We start from the raw sequence: 23,664 nt of genomic DNA, 5'->3' as shown, positions 1-23,664 counted from the left end.
GCCATTACCCTAGCTGAAATGGAGCCAGGTTAAAACTCTGTTCTGATTAAACAAAAAAATGTCACGGAACATTTAATGACCAGTCACAGTGCATCAGAGCCCAAGCTATGAATATCACCCATGCTCCCCAACAGCATGAAAGAGTGAAGGATTCAGTTACTTTTAGTCTTCATATTCCTAAATCGGCATATATTTTGGCAGTGTGGGATGTGCAAATCTCGTAGGTGCATCTAACATGTTAACCTTCTTAAAATGGTAGCCTCACTGTTTTTCCTAAGGCACTTAGAGTATGACTTTAAATTGCATTTGAAATGTCTCAGTTGTCCTGACAACTTTCTTTTCTCAGAGTAAACAGAAATCACCTGAGTCTGTCTCCAGAGACATAAGTAATACATCGAGTTTGTTTTCATGCTTGATGGTTTTTTTTTTTATCTTTTTTTATTTTTATTTTTAAACTTTACAAAATTGTATTAGTTTTGCCAAATATCAAAATGATGTTTTGAGGGTGTTCTTTGAACCAACCTTCAAATTCTGAACAATATTAAATCTAAATTCACAAATTATTTAATGCAATCATCTGGTCTGATTCTTGAGATTTGCTGTTGTTGTTGTTCAGTCACTCAGTCATGTCCAATTCTTTGCAACCTTGTGGACAGCAGCACAGCAGGCCTCCCTGTCTGTCACCATCTCCTGGAGCTTGCTCAAACTCATGTCTATTAAGTCAGTGATGCCATCCAACCATCTCATCCTCTGTTGCCCCCTTCTCTTTCTGCCTTCAATCTTTCCCAGCATTAAGGTCTTTTCCAATGAGTCAGCTCTTTGCATCAGGTAGCCAGAGTATTGGAGTTTCAGCTTCAGCTTCAGCATCAGTCCTCCCCATGAATATTCAGGACTGATTTCCTTCAGGATGGACTGGTTTGATCTCCTGGCAGTCCAAGGGTCTCTCAAGAGTCTTCTCCAACACCACAGTTTGAAAGCATCAATTTCTTCAGTGCTCAGCCTTCTTTATGGTCCAGTCCTCACATCCATATATGACTACTGGAAAAAACCATAGCTTTGACTATACGGACCGTTGTCGGCAAAGTAATGTCTCTTCTTTTTGATACGCTGTCTAGGTTTGTCATAGGTTTTCTTCTAAGGAGCAAGCATCTTTTAATTTCATGTAGATTTAAGTTAATATTATTTTGTAACCATTAAGTTCAGAAATGATCAAAATTGACTTAATATGAGGAGTTTTGCCTCTTACCTGGGTAATTATTATCATTCAGAAGAAAATCAACCAGGCTGATAATCTTACAGCCTCATCTCCACACTTCACTGTGGAGTGTCTGTTTCAACATTCTAATGGCAAGTGCTTTGGAAAAACATTACCTAATTAGCACTGGGTGAGAAGTTCTCTGCTGAGGTCTTTTTGATAATATACTTAATTGGCAACTAATGTTATGAGATCTGAATTTTATCTGAGATCAAAACTAAGCAAAGAGCAGTGGGATGGAAAGAGTGCTTTCAGAGCGTTTACCTGCACATCAAGAGTGTGCAAAATTAGGATTCAGAAAGAGGGAAAATTGTTATTCAGAAGGTAGTTTAATATAGTAGTAAGTACCAGTGTGCTCAGCATGTGTCTTGAATACATGTTCGTTGAGTCCCTGATTCTTATCCATGCTCTATCTTTAAGTGAAAAAGCAGAGACTAGTTAAAAAAGTTTAAACTTGGGATGATAAAAGAAAGACTTAAAAGAACAAATGTATGCTTCTTTCCATTCATTTTCCCTCTTGTCTTTATCTCCTCAGTCTTCCATCTAAGAACACCAAGGGAGACAATATTATGTATCCAGAGGGAGTTTAAGATTTGGAATATTTTTTCTTCTTCAAATCTGATTTAGAGAGTCCATATCCCAACCCTGGGGAAAATAGTTGGGGTTGGTTGCAAAGAATATAATATTTATTTGTTTATTAAATGAATTTTAGTACATATCCCTCCTACTTCTAGAAAGGATTCAAAGCTGCTTAATAATGAAATGAAATCAGATCATCTTTAAAACAGTCCTATTCTAAATAGCAAATGTTACACAACTGAAATAAGTTGAGTGTTTGACTATTGACAATTGTCCTTTATGATAAAGTGTACAATATGTAATATCCTACTGAGTGAAGTGAGTGAATTTGCTCAGTCGTGCCCAACTCTTTGTGATCCCATGGACTGTAGCTTACCAGGCTCCTGCATCCATGGGATTTTCCAGGCAAGAATACTGGAGTCGGTTGCCATTTCCTTCTCCAGAAGAATATCCTACTGAGGGAGCCTAATAGTAAAGTACTTCCTGTAATGAATGGGTTTTGGAAGGAAATCAAAGGATACTTCTGAACAGAAGAAAGAAAGGAAGTGAAAATGTAGCTGCAGTCCATGTCCTTTTTTTTTTTTTAATATGAACATGGATTTTATTTTATTTTTAATTGGAGGATAGTTGCTTTACAATGTTGTCTTGGTTTCTGCTATAAAGCAACATGAATCAGCCATGGGTATACACTGTTCCCTCCCTCTTGAGCTTCACCCTCTCCCTTCTACTTCGTCAGAGAGTACTAGATTGAGCCCCCTGTGTTAGACAGCAATTCCCACTAGTTATGTTTTACATATGATGATATATATGTTTCAGTGCTGCTTTCTCCATTCATCCATCCTCTCTTTCCCCTGCTGTGTCCACAAGTCTGTCTTCTTTATGTCTGCATGTCTATTCCTGCCCTGTAAACAGGTTCATCAGTACCATTTTTCTGGATTCTATATATATATGCATTAACATATGATACTTGTTTTTCTGATTTAGTTCACTCTGTATAACAGGCTCTAGGTTCATCCACCTCACTTCAACTGACTCAAATTCATTCCTTTTTATGGCTGAGTAATGTTCCATTGCATATATATATACCACAACTTTTTTTTATCCATTCTTCTATGGGTGAACATCTAGATTCCCACTTGATGGGCTGATTCCAGCAGTTGCACTTACATAATGTGGAAACTTTGGAACAAGTCCTCAATCTATACCCAGAGCTGCAACACTGGGTAAAAGGTTATCTGCTGTGGTATCTTTTTGGTAATATACTTAATTAATTGACAACTGATGTTAGCTAGATCTGAATTTTACCTGAGATCAAAATTAGGCCAAGAGTAGTGGAAAGGAGAAAGCCCTTTTAGAGGGCTTACCATCTCTACACAAGAAAAGTGTGCAAAATTAAGCCTACTCTCTGGCATGAGCAATAGTCTGTAAATGTAGATGACCCTTCCCCTGATCAGCTGGGCTTGCAGCCTCCAATATGCTCTTCAAAGCATGATGCCATTCTTGGAAATCAGGCTGGATGCTGGGTGGAATGTGTCACAGAAATGGAAAAACAACTCCCCATTGCTGGAGCTGCCATCACTGTTTCCACTGGGTTTAGTGGGTGACACGTTTGGTTAACCATTTTGTTAGCCTTTGGTTAACCACGCATGGTTTGAAAACCTTACGGAAGTGGGAAAATATCTATATATAGTGTTATTCATATAAAAAACAATCCTACAAGATGCGATTCTTTCCTTATCTGCCATACCAAATCCAGACTCTCTTCAGTTGGCATTTAGTGAAAGGAAGAAATTATTGAAAAACATCCTTTGGTGATTAACTTATCTGTAAAGTAGGGTGGAGTGGACAATTCTCTAAAAGGGGGAATTGAGCTTGTTTGAGTTTGGAGTCCTTTGACTCAAACTTGTATCCACTTCTCTTTTACAAGGATCCTGTTCTATCATTGTATGTTAATAAATACAATATCAGACCCCTTGGGTAGAGCATGTTTTCCACCTCCAGTTGAACTGACTTGCTTTCCCTCCTGCTTTCCTCTTATATATCTTTTTCCCTTCCCTCTGACATTTTGCCTCTTTCCTTCCTTTTTGCCTTTTCTACTTGCTTTTTATATTATCCCATCATCTTCTAACTACACAGACTGTCAGGCTGCACCATAAAGAGCAACATCATGTTCAATGCCTTGTCTACACTGGCTCTCAAGGTGACTTAGCACTTATTTCTTCAGAGAAATTTCCTACACCTTCAAAACATAGGGAATGATCTTCATCAACTACCTCAGAGGTTTAATATCTGCAGAGAACTTTGCTGTCTAAAAGGAAGGCACTGATTTAGGGCAAGCTCCTATATTATTGTCAGTCGCTGGTGAGCAGTTGCTTAAGAGGAAATTGGGAGTCAGAAAAGAAATTGCTTAAGCTAAAAAAGAAGACAGATCATGAAAATGATATCTTAAGCTTGTTAGAAGATAAATTCTTAGGCCATTTTCAATGAATAAATCAACCAGAAAGCTTTCTATTTGGTGTTTTTAGAATGGTACTCAGTTGTGACAATGTGATTTAAAGAGATGGTTCCACATTCCCCACCCCACCACCCCCATTACTTGGGTTGTGGATAGTAAAATAGTAGATTTAGATATCCAGTTTATTGACTTGTACACCATGGAGACAATAGGAATGAAAAGGTAAGAAAAAATAGCTTAGCAAAGGACTGTAGTTTCACTCTTAAAAATGCACCAAATAGTTAATGTATTCTGTTGGTCATAACCTCCTGAAACAAAAAGAAAAATTAGAAAAAAGCACAGAAAACTTATTCTTCAACCACTAGTTATCAATGGGATTTTTAAAATGCACATGAGAATCAACATGATTTGGATGCACATTGCTCAGAAAAAAGAAGAAGGTTGTTCCTCATTTTTGGCTGGACTCATCATCTTCTTGGGCATAATTCAAAAGTTTTCCTTAGGCATAACTTTTTATAAACACGCAAGCAACCAGAATCTTCATAAATGATAAATGGTTTCTCTTGAAAATGCCTTAAATGTAGATATTCATTATAAAAAAAAAAAAAAGCTGCCTTAAATGTAGACATGCAACCAAAAAAAAAAAAAAAGATTTTGCATTCCGTTTGTTTCCCCATGCACAGCCTGGTATGGTTTGCCTAAAAAACCAAAGATTGTGTTACGATAGAAGTCTTTATTAATGATGGTGCTCCTTCATCTTGAGTCTCTCCTGGGTTATTCCTGATCCTTCCTGCTCAATGAGAACAGGCCATTGACAAATGGCATCACTGATTCTCAATGTGCTCAGAGCCCAGGGGCTATTGGTGGATGTGTGGTTGTGTTGTCCCAGGGCAGCAGAGTTGAGCACCATCAGATCCATACCACTCACAGGCAGACCTGGAACTCTCTTTTAGGAGGATGGTAGAGCCATCACAGCAAGCTGATTGGGCTATTAGTCCAGAGGCTTTGGACCACAAACACTTACAAAGCATCCCAAAATAAGCGGCACTTAATCAGATCAGATCAGATCAGTCGCTCAGTCATGTCCGACTCTTTGCGACCCCATGAATCACAGCACACCAGGCCTCCCTGTCCATCACCAACTCCCAGAGTTCACTGAGACTCACAGCCATCGAGTCAGTGATGCCATCCAGCCATCTCATCCTCTGTCGTCCCCTTCTCCTCCTGCCCCCAATCCCTCCCAGCATCAGAGTCTTTTCCAATGAGTCAACTCTTCGCATGAGGTGGCCAAAGTACTGGAGTTTCATCTTTAGCATCATTCCCTCCAAAGAAATCCCAGGGCTGATCTCCTTCAGAATGGACTGGTTGGATCTCCTTGCAGTCCAAGGGACTCTCAAGAGTCTTCTCCAACACCACAGTTCAAAAGCATCAATTCTTTGGTGCTCAGCCTTCTTCACAGTCCAACTCTCACTTAATATTCAGAGTTTATTATACTCTCTCTCTTCCCCACTTCCCCCCACATATTTGTTGACATGTTTGGGGAAACTCAAGCAGGGATCAGGCCAGAGGTAAAAGAGAGCATGGAGAACAGAATGTACTGCACCATTTTACCAGGAAGAGAAACAGAACTGGACATATACCACATGATAGTTGGGTGTGGATATTGATACCAAGGGGCAGGATAACTTATACTTCCATACAATCTACTACCCACAGTTTAAGAGAAATACATGGACACTTTTTACCTATAATGAGCTTGAGGCTCCCTTGTGCAGACGACTAATGTCTCCACCCAGAATAGCACATGTCTCGCCATCTCCCAACAAGTGGAATAAAGCTAGAAGACAGCAATCTGGAACAGCCGTCCTGAGAAGTCTTCCCAGGACCAGACAGAGGTGTGTCTAGGATGGCCCTTTAGTCAGACATTCAGATGCAGGAATTTCAGCATCTGAGTAACTGAGAGGTGTCCTCTGGGGATGGTGTGGGGGTGAGAGGGCAGTGCCCATGGAACACAGCTGTTCTCAGAAGGGTGTGGGGAAGGATCTGGTGGAGGACTGGTGATGGGGTGACTGGCTACTCCACCCAAACAGCACACCACCAAGTCGTGGACCTCCCTGCCCCGGCGCTGCAGAGCGATGACTCTTCATGATGGTCATCAAGCACACGCCCAAGGACGTCTGTGCATTAAAAACAGCGCAGTTAATGTAGCTAATGTTGCCTGCCATCCATCTTTCTTGGGATGATGGGAAGTGTAGCAGTGAGGAGAAATTATTTCCATCACTTTTCATTTTATAACTTTTTTGCCAAATAATTAGGTTACCCCACTCAGGAAGGTCCCTTGGATGTACATATGGAGTCAAGTTTGCTGTGGGAACTTGAATCTGAATTTCCTGACTTCTGTGCAATTAAAACCCCAAATTTAGTGTTGCTTTAACATGGATTTTCCATAGTGAGTTATAAATGCAAAGTTCTATGTTTCATATGTCCTTTTCTAACATATGTTACTGCCTATGTTTCTGATTAAAAGCTCGTCCAAAATAAAATAACAAAGGATTACTTTTTTCCAATAGAACTTTCTTCTTCTATAAAAGCTGGAAATAAGCCCTCACCTAAAATTACCCAGGCTTGCAGGTGCTGGGTCTTTGGGAGGTGTGTAGTGTTCACTAGCAAGACAAAGGGCATTATTCTCCCTGCAACCACCACCAGAAGGTGTTCTTTCTGTGAGGAAAATATAGGCTGGCGCTTCAAAGACATTCCACGCCTAGGCACCACTCCTGGAGACTTGCAGGCGGCAGGCAGGCAGGCAATCAACAAACGTTTATTCTAAGGCCACTGTGTATTCGGCACCTTTAAAATTGCCAAGGAAACCAGCCAAGAGCATATAATATCTGCTAGGGTGTTTCCCTGGTGGCTCAGTGGTAAGGAATCCTCCTGCAATGCAGGGGACATGAGACATGTCAAATTTGACATGACAAATCCCTGGTTTGAGAAGATCCCCTGGAGAAGGAATGGCAACCCACTTAAGTATTCTTACCTGGAAAATCCCATAGACAGAGGAACCTGGTGGACTACAGTCTATGGGGTCACAAAGGAGTCAGACACAACTTAGTGACTTAAAATAGGGCCAAGTTAATACCCAAAGTCATTCCATAGTGCTTAAGGAGCTCAGTAATCTGAAAGGAGCAGGGGACCCTGAAGACATAATACGGCAATGTCTCACCTGGGTATGGGGATATTGATAGAATAGGAAAAGAAGACCCAAGAAAAGTCTCATTAACTAAAACTGATTCTTAACAGTTGCCTCCACCCCCATCTTTTCCTTTTACATCTCCCTTAACACCAAGATACCATTCCCTACACATAACACACAGACACATATGTGCATTAACAGACATGTACACGCTGCTAACACACAGACATGCACTGTTCCTACCATTCATTGTCATCATCACCTCTTCCCAGAAGTTGAACCCAACAGGATGGATCAAGTCATCAGTTTTTTAAAAAAATAATGAACACATAGAAGTAGCTGGGCAACTATGCCAAGATGTGCAAATACAAGGACGTTCATCACAGTGTCATTGTGAAAGTTGCTCAGTCGTATCTGACTCTTTGCAACCCCATAGATTATACAGTCCATTGAATTCTCAATGCCAGAATACTGGAGTGGGTAGCCTTTCCCTTCTCTAGTGGATCTTCCCAACCCAGGGATCAAACCCAGGTCTCCCACATTGCAGGTGGATTCTTTACTAGTTGAGCCACAAGGGAAGCCCAAGAATACTGGAGTGGGTAGCCTATCCCTTCTCCAGCGGATCTTCCCAACCCAAGAATCGAACCGGGGTCTCCTGCATTGCAGGCCAATTCTTTACCAACTGAGCAATCAGGGAAGTCCACAGTGTCATTAGAGATGGAAAAATGATAATGGCATGTGTGGAATACCAACTGAGAGTTGGATACTCCCTTAGAGAAAATCCAACGCCTATGACGCATGATGTGAGATCTCTGGGGTGGGGGCAGAGATACAGGGACGTGGGCTTGTATAGCACACATTCCAGCCTGTGCAGAGGTGAACAGGACTATCACCCTCTTGCATTAAATTCGCTAATCTAGTTTTGCTGATGCAACTGAAAAGCCAGCATTAGTTGTTTTCATGTGTGCTTTACATAGCTGTGCTTTACAAAGTCACATGAAATCCCTACATCCTCTGATATATATGTAACTAACAAGCTACATCTCCCCTGAATTTTCACTGGACAGTGCTGGTGTATTTTTGTGCTTTGCTTTTGTTTATGTTAACCAAGCATAATATGTTACATTGACCCCTCATTAAATTTCTCTTATTGGATTCCTTGATGTTAGTCTGCCAAGATTTTTTGGATACTGGTTCCTTACCCAGTGTATTAATACCCTCTACTAGCTTTGTATCATACACAGTTGATGACTGTGGCTTCTGCATTTTCTGTTTAGTTCTAAGCCACTTAGGAGATAATTGTTGTTGTTGTTTAGTTGATAAGTTGTATCTGATTCTTCTATGACCCCATGGACTGTAGACTGCCAGGCTTCTCTGTCCATGGGATTTCCAAAGCAAGAATACTGGAGTGGGTTGCCACTTCTTTCTCCAAGGGATCTTCTTGATCCAGGGATTGAACCCACATCTCCTGCATCTGCAGGTGGGTTCTTTACTACTGAGACACTAGGAGAGCTCCAGGAGATTATACAGTTGTTTAAAAAAAAGAGAGAGAGAGAGAGTGTACCAGTGTTTTGCAGAGGATTCAGATTCCATGCTGCTGAGTCACTTCAGTCATGTCCAACTCTGTGTGACCCCATAGACGGCAGCCCAACAGGCTCCCCCATCCCTGGGATTCTCCAGGCAAGAACATTGGAGTGGGTTGCCATTTCCTTCTCCAATGCATGAAAGTGAAAAGTGAAAATGAAGTCGCTCAGTCGTGTCTGACCCTCAGCGACCCCATGGACTGCATGCAGCCTACCAGGCTCCTCTGTCCATGGGATTTTCCAGGCAAGAGTACTGGAGTGGGTTGCCATTGTCTTCTCCATGAGATATACTAAAAACCTGACTTTGTCCTTATGCATTCATTGGTAAAGTATCTTTTGGGCTTCTTTTGTTCCCAATACAGTGTTCTACTTAAGGTGACATCATAATGAACATCAGTCTTTCTCAGATAAAGTCAAGAGTTTCTATTCAGATCAGATCAGATCAGTCACTCAGTCGTGTCCGACTCTCTGCGACCCCATGAATCGCAGCACGCCAGGCCTCCCTGTCCATCACCAACTCCTGGAGTTCACTCAGACTCACGGCCATCGAGTCAGTGATGCTATCCAGCCATCTCATCCTCTGTCATCCCCTTCTCCTCCTGCCCCCAATCCCTCCCAGCATCAGAGTCTTTTCCAATGAGTCAACTCTTTGCATGAGGTGGCCAAAGTACTGGAGTTTCAGCTTTAGCATCATTCCTTCCAAAGAAATCCCAGGGCTGATCTCCTTCAGAATGGACTGGTTGGATCTCCTTGCAGTCCAAGGGACTCTCAAGAGTCTTCTCCAACACCACAGTTCAAAAGCATCAATTCTTCGGCGCTCAGCCTTCTTTACAGTCCAACTCTCACATCCATACATGACCATAGGAAAAACCATAGCCTTGACTAGACGAACCTTTGTTGGCAAAGTAATGTCTCTGCTTTTGAATATGCTATCTAGGTTGGTCATAACTTTCCTTCCAAGGAGTAAGCATCTTTTAATTTCATGGCTGCAGTCACCATCTGTAGTGATTTTGGAGCCCAGAAAAATAAAATCTGATACTGTTTCCCCATCTATTTACCATGAAGTGATGGGACCGGATGCCATGATCTTCGTTTTCTGAATGTTGAGCTTTAAGCCAACTTTTTCACTCTCCACTTTCACTTTCATCAAGAGGCTTTTTAGTTCCCCTTCACTTTCTGCCATAAGGGTGGTGTCATCTGCATATCTGAGGTTATCGATATTTCTCCCAGCAATCTTGATTCCAGCTTGTGTTTCTTCCAGTCCAGCATTTCTCATGACGTACTCTGCATATAAGTTAAATAAACAGGGTGACAGTATACAGCCTTGACGAACTCCTTTTCCTATTTGGAACCAGTCTGTTGTTCCATGTCCAGTTCTAACTGTTGCTTCCTGACCTGCATACAAATTTCTCAAGAGGCAGATCAGGTGCTCTGGTATTCCCATCTCTTTCAGAATTTTCCACAGTTTATTGTGATCCACGCAGTCAAAGGCTATTAGCACCCTCTTAAAAGATAAAGAGATTCTTATTTTGAAGAATTTGAAGCTTAAAGTGACTGGCCAAGGTAGTAGAGCCAGGTTTTTAAACTAGATTTCTCACTCCAAGTCTTCTGCTCTTCTTCTGAAGTTCTCTGAAACAATGATTTTTCTTTATTTATTTTACACATGCATACAACTCACTTCTCTGATAGATTCCTATCTCTTAGCAGACATCAACTCAGACCCCTTTCTCATGGAATAGGGAATTTGGGATCTTGACTCATTTATTCGGTAGATTAGAATGTGTAGAGCCAAGCAGTTTACTTATCTAAGTGCTTATTTAAAGCCGTCTTACAACAAAATGAAGACTAACTCCTGCTCTCAGAAGAGCGATTGGTTCTGAAATTCACTAAAATGCAGAGCCTCTTAAAATGCTGATCAGTCCACTGAATTGTAAAGGACAGCCCCTCAGCTGAAGAGATTCAGGGAAGTGGTATCTGAAATAAAACAATTCTATCAATGTGCATTCATTAATGTCTTCAGTTACCAAGAGTAAATCAAAGGCTCTGTCTTGCAGAGCTATAATTAATATGTGACTTACATATTAATATAAAAAGACTGGCAGGGAAATTGATCAAGATCTGTCTCTGGGGTTTGATTGGCTTTTTTTAACCACCAAAGTTTAGCATGTCACCTAGCACCTGGGTCTTCTTTACATCACTTTATAAGTTATACCCATAAGTAGACAATGAGAGAGTGAAATCAGACATCAAATGCTTTTCCTTGGTTACTTTGGAACTGCTGAAGTTCCACTTTTCTGAGGTACCATCCATATTTTTGAAATTTCCTCACACCATTTTCCAATGGACTGGAGTATTAATGTATAATACAATTCCTTTGTGTGTGTGTGTTTTTTATTAATTATATCATTTCTACTATGTTCAGAATTAATACTTTTTAATGACAAATGACAGAGTATGAATATTTTTCCTCCCAGATCCTGTGGCATCCTCCCCTTTCTGTGGTAATCTCTACTGCCAACCTGTAGGATTATTTGAAATTTTACTACCAAACCAAAATCTAAAGCAGAAGAATACTTAAATTGTGAAACCATCAGAGCTGAATTACATTATGAAGGTTTTGAAAGGAGCATATTTTATTCCAAGTAATTAAGCCAAATGTGATTTTAGTTAATTGTCTTAACAATGATTCTGAAATAGATGTGGATTTTAAGATCCACATGCTATTAGAGTTATACGATCATTCTCAACAGACATCCTGAAGCTGAGATGTGAATCTGGGCATTAAAACTATACTTGCCTTAGGGACTTCTCTGGTGGTCAAGTGGTTAAGACTTCACCCTTCTAATGCAGGGGACACGGGTTCGAGCCCTGGTCAAGGAACTAAGATCCCACATGCAGCTTGGCCAAACAAGCAAACAATTTCTACTTTGACAGAATGAAGGTCAAAGTTGGTATAACTTCTCCATGGCACCCTCTCATCCCTACCTCTCTCCAACTTTGGGAAGGATTTTGGGATCCAAACTGACCACGTATAGTCATAAAATTCAGTGGATAAATATGTTATTTTTTTGTGAATTCAGAGACAATTTCAGAAGTTGTTGATACCTACAGCAAGTCAGTAATGATCGATATTGCAGCCCTCCTTCCGTGAAAAGTTCTGTGTCACATCACTGACCATTTGGACTATTCAGAAGCCTGTGTTACACCTCAGCTGATTGGCTGTGTTTGAGAAGGAGAAAGGATGAAGACATTACATTTACAGAAATACCTTTGGGTGGCCACTGATGGTAATTGTTTTGTATTCAAAAGGAAATACAAAGATGGGTTTTATCTTATTTTCATATAGATAGTCTCATACTTGTGGTCAACTCAGCAACACTACATTTTGATGTTACCACATTCTCTTCGGGAAGAAAACCCAGAGCTGTTTTTAATTAAAACTGCCCCCACCTCCCACCCAACTGAATTTCAAATAATTGTTTAATTTGGTTTGGCTTTCAGAGTCTGTAAAGCATGAGCAATCTGCTGAGCTGAAGATGGAGAAGAAATGTTTTTACAGTTTCACAAATGTTTCTAATTGGCCAGACTGAGTTGTTAATGGGAGATAGATTGCCTGGGGTGGGTGTGGGTGGGTACGTCGTGCGTGTGAGCTCACGCAGGCCTACATGTATGCACTCATGTGGAGGTGATGACGTTTACGTATACCTGGCCTTCACAAGACATGCTGTGATACAAAGCTGAGCTGAGCTGGAGGGGCACTGTGCCCGGTCTGTTATGGCAGCAGTTGTGCAGGGTATGGGGTGAAGTAGATAGCTAGTTTCTCACCAGGACTCAGATCCCAGGCAGCAGGCCCACCCTTCCATCAGGAACAGTGTACAAGGAGCTTATAAAATACACAGACTGAATGAAAATGACCCCTGTTGACTGAAACCAGCTGTGTCAGGCTTCTTGCTGTCTCTCCTGATTTGCTCTTTCAAATAAATGGATATGGTAGAGGACGAGAGAAAGTAAACAGAATCTTTTTTTTCTTTTTTCCTTTCTTGCTGTCGCACCTCCGTAATAGCCTTGGTTTTTATAGTTGAAAAATATATGTTTATTTGCTCATTAATTTCCTTCTCTCCCTTGCCTTTTCTTGGCATTGGGTAGAATGTTATTTAAAATAAGACACAGTTCAGTTTCAAAAAGAAAGAATCATTCTGCAAAATACAGCTTGGACTCATTTGCTGGTCATTTATCATCCCTAAGAGAGTGGGATACAAATATCTTTATTTGGTATTTTTTAATGATTTACAGGGTGATGACTCTTGTTGGCACCAGAGGAGCAGCAGGCTCTTTAGGACTTTGAGAAGTGCCCCCACACTGTTTAGAAATGACATGGAAAATATTAAAGGTAGCATATGCAGAGCAGCTCTATAGTCATTTCTCTTTAAACATGATGCCAGCTGCTGCTCTGGGAGTGGACTCGACCCACAGGCCTGGGATTCTCTAAGCCAGGCGTTCTCATCCTCCAGGATCTAATGCCCCATGATCTGAGTGGAATTGATGTAATAATAGAAATAAAGTGCACAATAAATATGTTGTTGGCTTCCCTGGTGACTCAGCTGGTAAAGAATCCACCTGCAATGCAGGAGACAGGGGTTCAATCCCTGGATTGGGAAGATCTGCTGGTGAAGGGAAGTATTCTGGCCTGGAGAATTCCATGGAGTATATAGCCCATGGGGTCGCAAAGAGTTGGACACGACTGAGTGACTCTCACTTTCATTTTGTTGTTCAGTCACTAAGTCATGTCCAACTCTTTGTGACCTTCTGGACTGCAGCATGCCAGGCCTCCCTGTCCCTCACCATCTCCCAGAGTTTGCCCAAGTTCATGCCCTTTGAGTCAGTGATGCTATCCAATCATCTCATCCTCTGCTTCATGGATTACAGCCTTGTCGTGGCAAAAGGGCTTGCATAACTCAATGAAGCTATGAGCCATACTGTGCAGGGCCACCCAAGATGGACGGGCCGTAGTGGAGAGTTCTGACAAAACGTGGTCCGCTGCAGGAGGGAATGGCCAACCACTCCAGTAGTCTTGCCACAAGAATCCCATGAACAGTATAAAAAAGGCACAAAAAATATAATGTGCTTGAAATCCTCCCGAAACCATCCCTCCCACCCCTGGTCTGTGGAAAAATTGTCTTCCACAAAACCAGGCCCTGGTGCCCAAAGGGTTGGGGACCACTGCTCTAAGGGATCCTTAAAAAGTCTTCATTTCCACACTCGAGTGTGTGTGTTTTCTTTCCAGCGCTTTGGGAAAGCTTTGGTTTTTATACATCTCCGATTTCCTTCAGGTAGTGGGCAAATAATAAAGTGCCTAACGTTAGTGCCCAGTAAATATTTGTTGAATGAATAGTTAAATGGAATGTTATAAGCCTTATTAGTATTATGGCCTTGGCATGAAACCTGCAAGAATAGACTTGAGGCAATCAAGTAATTTCCCTTAACAGTACAAGCTAATTATTCGAGAGATGAAGATCTGGTGCATAGTATTTATTTGTCAGGCAACATTTGCACCTAATTAAAGGTGAAAATGTTGTTTGTAGCATTGAAGGGATAACATAAAGACCCACTGTTTAACAGCTTTTCAATTTTCCTTGCCACTCTTTCAGGGAAAATATACCAAGATGAAGTTAATGCACATTCCTTTTGTATGTGTGTGTTTTCTTTTCTTCTTCTTCTTTTTTTTTTCTGTTATCATTTTCAGAGGGCAGACTGGGGATGGAGCAGGGAGGTCTTTTGACAGTACTTTTATAGCCCACCTGCCTGTATGACTTCTGCAGTCATTCTCTTGACCTTCGATGACTGGTAAAATTATCCTTTCTTACGAATACCACCACCAAGGATCCAAAATGAAAATGCTACATTCTTATCATAAGCCTCACGAAGTTTCATTCATTCATTGATTCATTCCAGAAATATGAATTGAGTGCCCAATGTGTATACCAGGTTCCGTGCTAAAGTTATGAATTTAATACCAAGCAAAATCCAGTGTGGTTCCTGCTGTCATGATGCTTATCATCTGGGATGGTTGGTGGATATTAATTGAATGATCATACTAAAAACTACAACTACACACTGAGTTTTACAAAGGGGAATATGGTTCTGCTGGGACCTTGTAACAATAGGAATTGGTTTAGACCAGAGAGCAGGGAGAGTTTTACTAAAGAGGGTCCTGCTGCTTAAAGCTCTAGAGTGTCTCAGGAAAAGGAAAGATCATCCCAGGCAAGAAGACAATCAAATGGAAGTGTTGGTGGGAATGCCCGGCCACACTCCTCAGTGCCTATGCATAGGCTGTGCTAAGGGCTTGAACTTCATCCTCTGAACATTGAGAAGACCTAGAACAGTCATATACCTGAAGGTTAGGAAGTGGGGCCAGGGAGAAGATATACCTGGACCTTGTCAGATCTGTGTTTGGGGGCGGAATACAAGTACCCATTCTTAATAAATATAACCAGAGAGATGATGATGCTAAGCTCTGGCTGGTCCTTTGCTGCAGTTTGGCTGCCTGGAGATTGTTACCTCCCACCCTTACCTCTGCCAAGTTTCGGAACAAGCAGGATACACTGGGTCTCCACTTGTGTGCTACATTGTGCGGAAATAACCTTGTCATTTTTTTTTTCTGGGCACTGCTCTTCTTTTTGCATTTCCTTTTGATGACGGGGAGGTGGCACGATACAGTTTTTTCCTGTTTTTGACAAAGTGTGCATGGCAAGCCTTCCAGCTCCTTTTGTCCTCGTGTAGAGAACAGGTCTGGAGGTAGCTCACCTCCGTTCCTCTCCAGTGGCAAGAGCTTGGGCAAATGGATTAGTCTGTCTTTGTGCCTTACTGAATTGTTCTGAGGATTAAGTGAGTTAATATTCATAAAACACAGAATGAGGAGTGGCACGGAGTGAGTGCTCAATTGATGCCAGACATTATTATTAGCTATTATTGACAGGGCATGCTGTCAAAGATATATATCATTGAAGTAGAAAAAAAGCAAGATACAAAATCATATATCATTATAAAGACCTTACACAACATGTTCTGATAAATGCTGAGGATATGTCAGCAGATGCTTGGTAGATACATCTGAGGAATGGGGCTAAGAAGGAAGAAGGTAGACAGGTGGCTTTTACTTTTACACCACATAGTCTTGTAGTAGTTTGTTTTTTTACTATGCAGCTTTATATTATATAATAATAAAATTATAAAGAATAGTATAAAAAATCCATCAATACTATTTGATATGTCAATGTATGATCTCAATATATTTTTTCATAATTTTCTTCACTTTTAAGTTTGGATATATCACTTACAGAGTTTTCTTGGATTTAAGATACATGTATCCGAAGTCCAACAGTTCATCCAGTTTTTCTTCTTTTGCTTATGTTCTCTTCACATAAGAGTTTTCTGACACCATGTGCCATGGTGATCTCACTGTAATGAAATGACTCTGCTTGTTGCTCCATCTCTACAGAGAGAGCTGTCTGGAATACTGTTCACCCACCAAATTTAAGCAATGCACTTGGTTCACTGGTTACTGCCTTCGCTGTACTTTTAAGCGTCGCTTAAATTTTTTATAATGAGCGTTTTTATAAAAACAATGAACTCATTTCTAAAACTTGGAGGTGAGGAGTATCTGTTCACTTTTCTGTTTAGTAATAAACACAATATGCAGCACCTAATCTTTCCCAGGGATTCAGGAAGCTTAACTTCTTCAGGATACTGATGCAGTTCAGTAGCTCCTGTGTAGTAGATGTTGCTTGTGAAGGAGGAGGCAGTTGGACTCAGTGGTTGCTGCATCAGATGCAGGAAATGTATTCAATAATTATTGAATATTAACATATGGTTTGTCAACCTATACCTGCTCCCACCCCCGCCCACTGGCCCATTTTTTATGTTTTTTTTTTTTAAACAAGTGGAGGCTCTTTATATTTAACTAAAGATTTTTATGAATTGAATTTATTCTTATCAATAGTTTACTCTGACCAGTTGAGAAACATTAATATTGTATAGGCCTGGCACATGGTAGCTTTGATCATCATTTAAATACCACTCTTCCATTTGCAGTGATTACATGCTATCATCATCAATCAGATAAGAATGCAAATCAGGAGAGAACTTTGAGTTCCCTAGTAAATACTTTATGAAGCCAACATAAGCTTGCCAACTAGACTATCATCTCTGCAGAAGATACATTTCCAAGGAGTAACTATATTATACAATACTTTCCACTGTGCCCCTCAGGGTATGACAATAATTGTCTGTGTATAAGAAACTGCAAACAACTTGACTACCAACTGATTCTTTACCACGGCCTAATTTTGCACAAAAATGTTTTGACATTTTTAAATGATTGAAAAAAAATCAAAAGTAGCATAGTATTTTGTGACATGTGGAAGTTCTATGAAATTCAGATATCCTGTCCCTAAGTAAAATTGCATTGAAACAAGGCATGGTCATTTGTTTACAGAATGTCCATATCTGTTTTTGTGCTGAAAGGGCCGAGCTGAGTAGTTGTGAGAGACCTTAAGGCATGCAATGATGGAAATGTTTACTATCTGACTTCTTTATTGAAAAGCTTGCTGACCCCTGCTTAGGGGTTAGATTCAGGGAGAATTTAATTGTGTATATGTCTGTTTGCTTGTTGATGGTTGACGATTTTGTACCTGCCCTGTGGTATGGTCATCAAAGAAGCTGTAGAAGTGCAATGGTCCATATTCCTCAACTTTAAAGTCAGAAGAACATTATTGTGTGAGAAAATTAGATTATCAGAGGGATTATGAGAAGTGTCATAGGAACAAATGGAAAGATCTACATTGCCTCCCAAAGTTATGGATTTCTAATCTAATTTCAAGACTTAAATAATATTAAAATTGTTCCTAGATTCTGAAATTTGAAGTTCTTTCCTCTTTGGGTCTGAGAAATCTTTTGAAAAGCAAAAATCTTTTATTCTTGTGACTCATTATCTTGTGACAGTGCCATTTCATATGGGCCTTTTGTTCAATGATGTTGTCATATTGAATGATTCCATTGGGTTTATACTTGCACTTCGCTGCCAATAGGATATGGTGAACAATTGGATAGTAGGAAATACCTTTTAGTAAAGTGTCTAGGGTATCCTGCTTATTTGCAGTGTCAGTTGAATTAATTAACATTCCTGGCTGACATTGACACGCCTACCTACTCTAATACATATGAAAATCTGAAATGTATATAAGACCATACTGCTACACAATAAGAAAAAAATGTTAATAATAGTATCATTATATCCATCCTGAGCCACCTCAGTTGTGACTCTTTGCAACTCCATGGACTGTAGCCCACTAGGCTCCTCTGTCCATGGGGATTGTCCAGGCAAGAATACTGGAATGGGTTTCCATTTTCTCCTCCAGGGGAATCTTCCTGACCCAGAGATCAAACTTGCATCTCCTGTGCCTCCTGCATTGGCAGGCATATTCTTTACCACTTGAGCCACCCGGGAAGCTGCAAATATAAAATTGAAACTATGAGTCATTTTGATTCAAAATCCCTGTTGTATGCTCAGCTGACCTCACCTGTCCCCTCTTCTTTTATTCTGTTTCAGAGGCTGAAGGCTGCATTGACTCACCACCCTGCTGCCATGTCGAATGGGAATATGAACACCATGGGCCACATGATGGAAATGATGGGCTCCCGGCAGGACCAGACGCCACACCATCACATGCACTCACACCCGCATCAGCACCAGACACTGCCGGCCCACCACCCCTACCCGCACCAGCACCAGCACCCAGCACACCACCCTCATCCTCAACCCCATCACCAGCAGAACCACCCACATCATCACTCCCACTCCCACCTTCATGCACACCCAGCACATCACCAGACCTCGCCACACCCACCCCTGCACTCCGGCAACCAAGCACAGGTACACTTTTTTCATAATCTCTTTTCCCTTCTCATTAACAGTGCCGGCTCTAACGAGGGGCTCACTGGCAGCAACCTTACTTGACAAGCCCACGTGTTCTGACACTCTGAGGGGCTCTGTTCATTTCCTAGGAGGTAATGGTTACCCATAGAACCCTCCCAGATTGCAGTTTCCATAACTAATATGATAAATATCAAGTCTAGTTTCTAAGGGAAAAGGTAAACTTCAAGTTCTCCAAAATCTATTTTTGTAGTATATTGCAAAGTTAACCCTAAAAATGTAACACCAATGGAGGATTAAGAATTTAAGCATGTAATGAAAGAAGTGAATAAAGAACAAGAAAGGTAAGTTCATTCTAACCATGGTTCTAGCTGCAGTGCTTTATAACATCTTAGAGACCCACTTGTGTCAACTGTAAAATGGAAATTAGATACAATGGGCAATCTTCTAAATAAGAGTAAATGTTAAAAATATAAAGAGTAACAATTTCAGGCAGACAAAGGTTCAGTGATGGATGTTAGGGTGTAAGGTGCTTTGTGAATGTTGAAGAGAGATGACTCATCCCACCCAATGAGAAATGCGTTGGAGGGAGCCGACAGAGAGCCAAGCTCTGTAGATGATCAGCTCAAGAGAAAGGCCAAACCCCAGAAGTGGAAAGTCACCAGGAGTGGCTAGAAAGAAAGCCAGCTTAGACACAACTGGAAGAGGGTCGGGGGACCAGGCAGACGTTATGTCACCCAGCCCAAGAAGAGAGGCGGGTCCATGTACCCGAGTGAGTTTCAGTAAGTGGATGAAGGGCATGTCTAGGAGCATGGCTCACCCTGGGCACTTTGAACCTTCAAGTGAAATGACCTTTGTCAGTTCCTTCCACCCACCCAGGTTCCAACCAGTTGGGTCAGAATGATGTCGGAAGCTTGGGATCGCCAAGTAACGCTTATTCACTGTCTCTTCCATCATCTGACTCTGTTCCTCTCATCAGGCAGCTTCGAGAGCTTGTACATTGCTGCCTCCTCCAACACATACCAAACCTAGAAAGCCACCCACAAAATGGGTTATCCATAAGCAGCTTTCTAATCTGTTCAATAGTTAAGATTATTTGTTAGGTAAGCTTACTTTTGCAAAGATTCTTAGAAGTATTCTACATAGCAAATAAGAATCAGGCTTTTGAATGAGAAAACTTTCATCCTTTTCCCACCTTACTTGTGTGACTGAGGCCAGTAGATGAACCTCCCTAAGTGTCAGTTTTTCCATCTGCAAAATGGGGCAATAATAGACTAAGCCCATAGGCTTAGGAGTATTAAATAAGAGAATGTTTAGCCCTTGGCACAGTTTTCAGTAGTTAGCCAGGATTAATTTCAAACTGAAATAATGTGATAGAAGCTTAGCACATAGTTTAGCAATCGATAAAATGCTATCCAAAACACCTTTTTAATCATGTGCCAGTGTAGGTCATGGATTTAGAAGGGGAAAAAGAAAACTACAAGATCAAAGATAGAAGATAGATTCACGTGTGTACTTTCTTTCTTTTTTCTTTTTAAATGGATAGCGTTAAGAGTTGGTTGCATTTATGGGCAGGTTACTTCATAGACAAGTTTAACAGTTCATTAAATATAAAAGACATTCATTAGCTAATTACCAATTAGCCAATTGGCCTCCATTTCAAGTCAATAAGTGGCCAATTGTATATGCAATTAGTTAATTGCTTTTATAATTGGATATGTAAAGTTGCTTTTTTCAACAAAACCAGGTTAGTCTTCTTGAAATTTGAACAAAATTATTTAGAACATATTCAAAATGCTCCTCCTAAAATGTATTAACTTGGTTGATGAAATGAAATTTGGATTGTCAGAACACCAGGAGTAGAAGTTTATTAAGGTCATCCAATTCTGAGATTCTAAGATGACTTGGAATAAATTCTTTTTGAAATTACAATTAATTGTTTTTGATCAAATTTTTCAGAGAATCTGTGTCAACATAATGCCATTCTATTTATTTATTTATTACTGAAGTATAGTTGATTTACAATATTGTGTTAGTTTCAGGTGTACACAGTAATTCGGTTGTGCATATATATGTATATATCTATATTCTTTCTTATTCTTTTCCATTATAATTCATTACAAGAACTATGAACATAGTTTCCTGTGGTATACAGTAAATCTTTCTTGTTAATCTATTTTATATATGGTAGTATGTATCTGTTAATTCCATATTCCAAATTTATCCCTCCCACCCTACCCCCGAGAGAATGCCGTTTTAAAAAGATAATGCTAAGTAACAATACTTGTCAGAGACACAAATTCTGGTCTTAGGGTTGCATTTGCAATTTCTCCTGGCTTCTTGCAATTCACCTGCGTATCAGGATATAATTTCAGAGTCCTGGTATCACTCCTAGGTCACCAGGAATTTCACTTAACCAAGCCACACCTTGACCCTGAACCTGGATAAAGCCTGAAATCACCATGTACCTTATCCATTTGGGGTAAGGCAGACGAAAAGTTATCAAGGGATAAATGTTGGTTAAAGTTAGCATGGGAGAATACAACATTGAAAGAGAGGTCTCCATAGTGCAGGTTAAACCCAAGTTTTGCTTGCTTGAGAGTCTTGTCTAGGGCTGGCAATGAGAGATTGTTAATTCACACAAAGAAATAGTAAAGGTAAAAATAGCCAGGTTAGTGCGTTCTTTCCTAGTGCTTTGCTTTGCAGTGGTTAGCTCAGAGGTTACTGCATCTGAAATGACTAGCTAAACATTTGCCAATAACAAGGATTAAATCTTCAGCAGCCGCTCTGGTGAGTAAGATCTTAGACAGTTTATTTTGTTATTCTTTTATGATCGTCAGGAGAGGAATTGCCAATAAACAGTTTTAGAAAATGTCTTTGCTTTAAAAAAAAATTACTGAGATGCTATCCAACCTCAGTCCCAAGCCTAATTCTTTAGTAATGTATAGTTTGATAGAGTTTAGGATTAAAATATATCGTTAGTCAGCTGATGGGCAACCAGGAGCCATTATTAGTACAAGTATAGTTGTTCTGATTGGTTTCAATCATAGGGTTGGAATGTGGTAGAAAAGGTGGCTGGGTTTCATTTTTAAAACTTTTTGCCTGTTATTTCTGCAGGTTAAATGCCTCTTGTAAAACAAATTTATAGGTATTACACCATAAGCCTGAGTGACTAAGCAATGAGAGGGAAGGGAAAAAAAAAAAAAAACCTTTATTGAGAATGAAGAAAGGGGAAGGAGTGAAGTGCATTAGGGAAGCATTAGGTGTTCAGACACATAAAGAGTCAGTCATAGAAATTTCACTAGGTGCTGAGTGTCTGCTGTATGAAGGGAAATAAAGCTACACGTGTGGGGGTCCCTGAAACCCTACATGTTGCTGAGCCTCTTGCAGACCTTACAGGGAATTTAGAAGCATAGTAAAACATTTTAATAAAGTGCTTTGCCACTCCTGGGATTTCCTTATAATATAATAGATGGTGCTATACAACCATCCCTCCGTGTCAGTAGACACCATGTATTAACAGGACTCAGGGCTGCTTCAGGATGGGCTTTCAGAGGTCGCGCTTCCCAGTCACCTAGAAATTCACCCACTCGCCATCTCCTATAATCTCATCAGCCTTAGTCAGGCTCGGAGGAGGAGAGAGACCCAAATGGAGTTTGGTCCCACAAGACCTTTGGTTAAGAACTGTGATGTTGTGACAAAAGGATTTCAGGTGCTTTCCAGGCTTCACAGGGTTCTTTTGATAAGAGTCACAGTGGTGATGCCATCCCTGAGGTGTATTCTAGGAACAGGGTTTTGACACCGTTAGAATGAAAGGCATTCACAACCTGCCCTGAAGGAGATTTCTGCAGATGACAGCAGACCCATCAATACGGTGATAGTCACCCCTACCTCTCTGTTTTCATCCGTCACTATACGTGGGCACTTTCAAATTTTACAAAGCACCTCAAATAAAACATTTTTAACATCTAAGGAGGAAGAAAAGTGTTTCTTTCATCATGATTCAGCCAAATGCCAGTCGAGGGAGGGGGGGAGTCTACTTGACTCTCTTTTTGCACGTCATCCCTGTATCTTGCCAAAATATCATAGGAGATAACTGGGTGATGCTTTTCCTCTTCATGAGTGTGACTTCACTCTTAGCAAAACAAGTTTGATGTGCTAACTAAAGCAAGGGGCTGCCTGTACTTCACATTTCAACACCTTACCCAGCCATCCCTTCTCTCTCCCCATCACCTCCTCCCTCTCTTCCCCAGCAGGTTTCACCAGCAACACAACAGATGCAGCCCACCCAGACAATACAGCCGCCCCAGCCCACAGGGGGGCGCCGGCGAAGGGTGGTGGATGAGGATCCTGACGAGAGGCGGCGGAAATTTCTGGAACGGAACCGGGCGGCCGCCACCCGCTGCAGACAGAAGAGGAAGGTCTGGGTGATGTCACTGGAAAAGAAAGCAGAAGAGCTCACCCAGACAAACATGCAGCTTCAGGTGCAGGCCACTGTCTTTCCCGGGACTCAAAGGCCCTGTGTACCATTGGCATTTCCTGGCCCGGCAGGCACTTGTTGACCTAAGCCACAGAGCGACTGCAGGCTTACTTCTCAGGCTTGATTAATTCTTAGACGCTCTGCAAAACAAAACCACCATTCGGTTTTCATGCCTTTGCTCTGAGGCGGGA

At 40.9% G+C, this 23,664-nt stretch overlaps 1 protein-coding gene across 8 annotated transcripts in view; it reads left to right on the top strand.

Moving 5' to 3' along the window:
• CREB5 (cAMP responsive element binding protein 5) overlaps window positions 1-23,664 on the top strand; it is a 439,607-nt gene that overhangs the window by 400,600 nt on the left and 15,343 nt on the right. For 4 of the 8 annotated variants that reach the window (XM_061414267.1, XM_061414264.1, XM_061414261.1 and 1 more), the window contains 2 exons: window positions 18,670-18,993; window positions 23,250-23,477. In XM_061414267.1, the coding sequence (XP_061270251.1) occupies window positions 18,670-18,993; window positions 23,250-23,477 (552 nt within the window). Of the gene's footprint in view, window positions 1-18,669; window positions 18,994-23,246; window positions 23,478-23,664 lie in introns of all 8 variants that reach the window. The other 4 variants (XM_061414263.1, XM_061414266.1, XM_061414260.1 and 1 more) reach the window with 1 other exon arrangement.

Source organism: Bos javanicus, chromosome 4 (genome assembly GCF_032452875.1).
Source record: "Bos javanicus breed banteng chromosome 4, ARS-OSU_banteng_1.0, whole genome shotgun sequence".
NCBI lineage: Eukaryota > Metazoa > Chordata > Mammalia > Artiodactyla > Bovidae > Bos > Bos javanicus.
The sequence above is the reverse complement of the archived record's forward strand: the minus strand, read 5'-3'. Positions and strand labels throughout refer to the sequence as shown.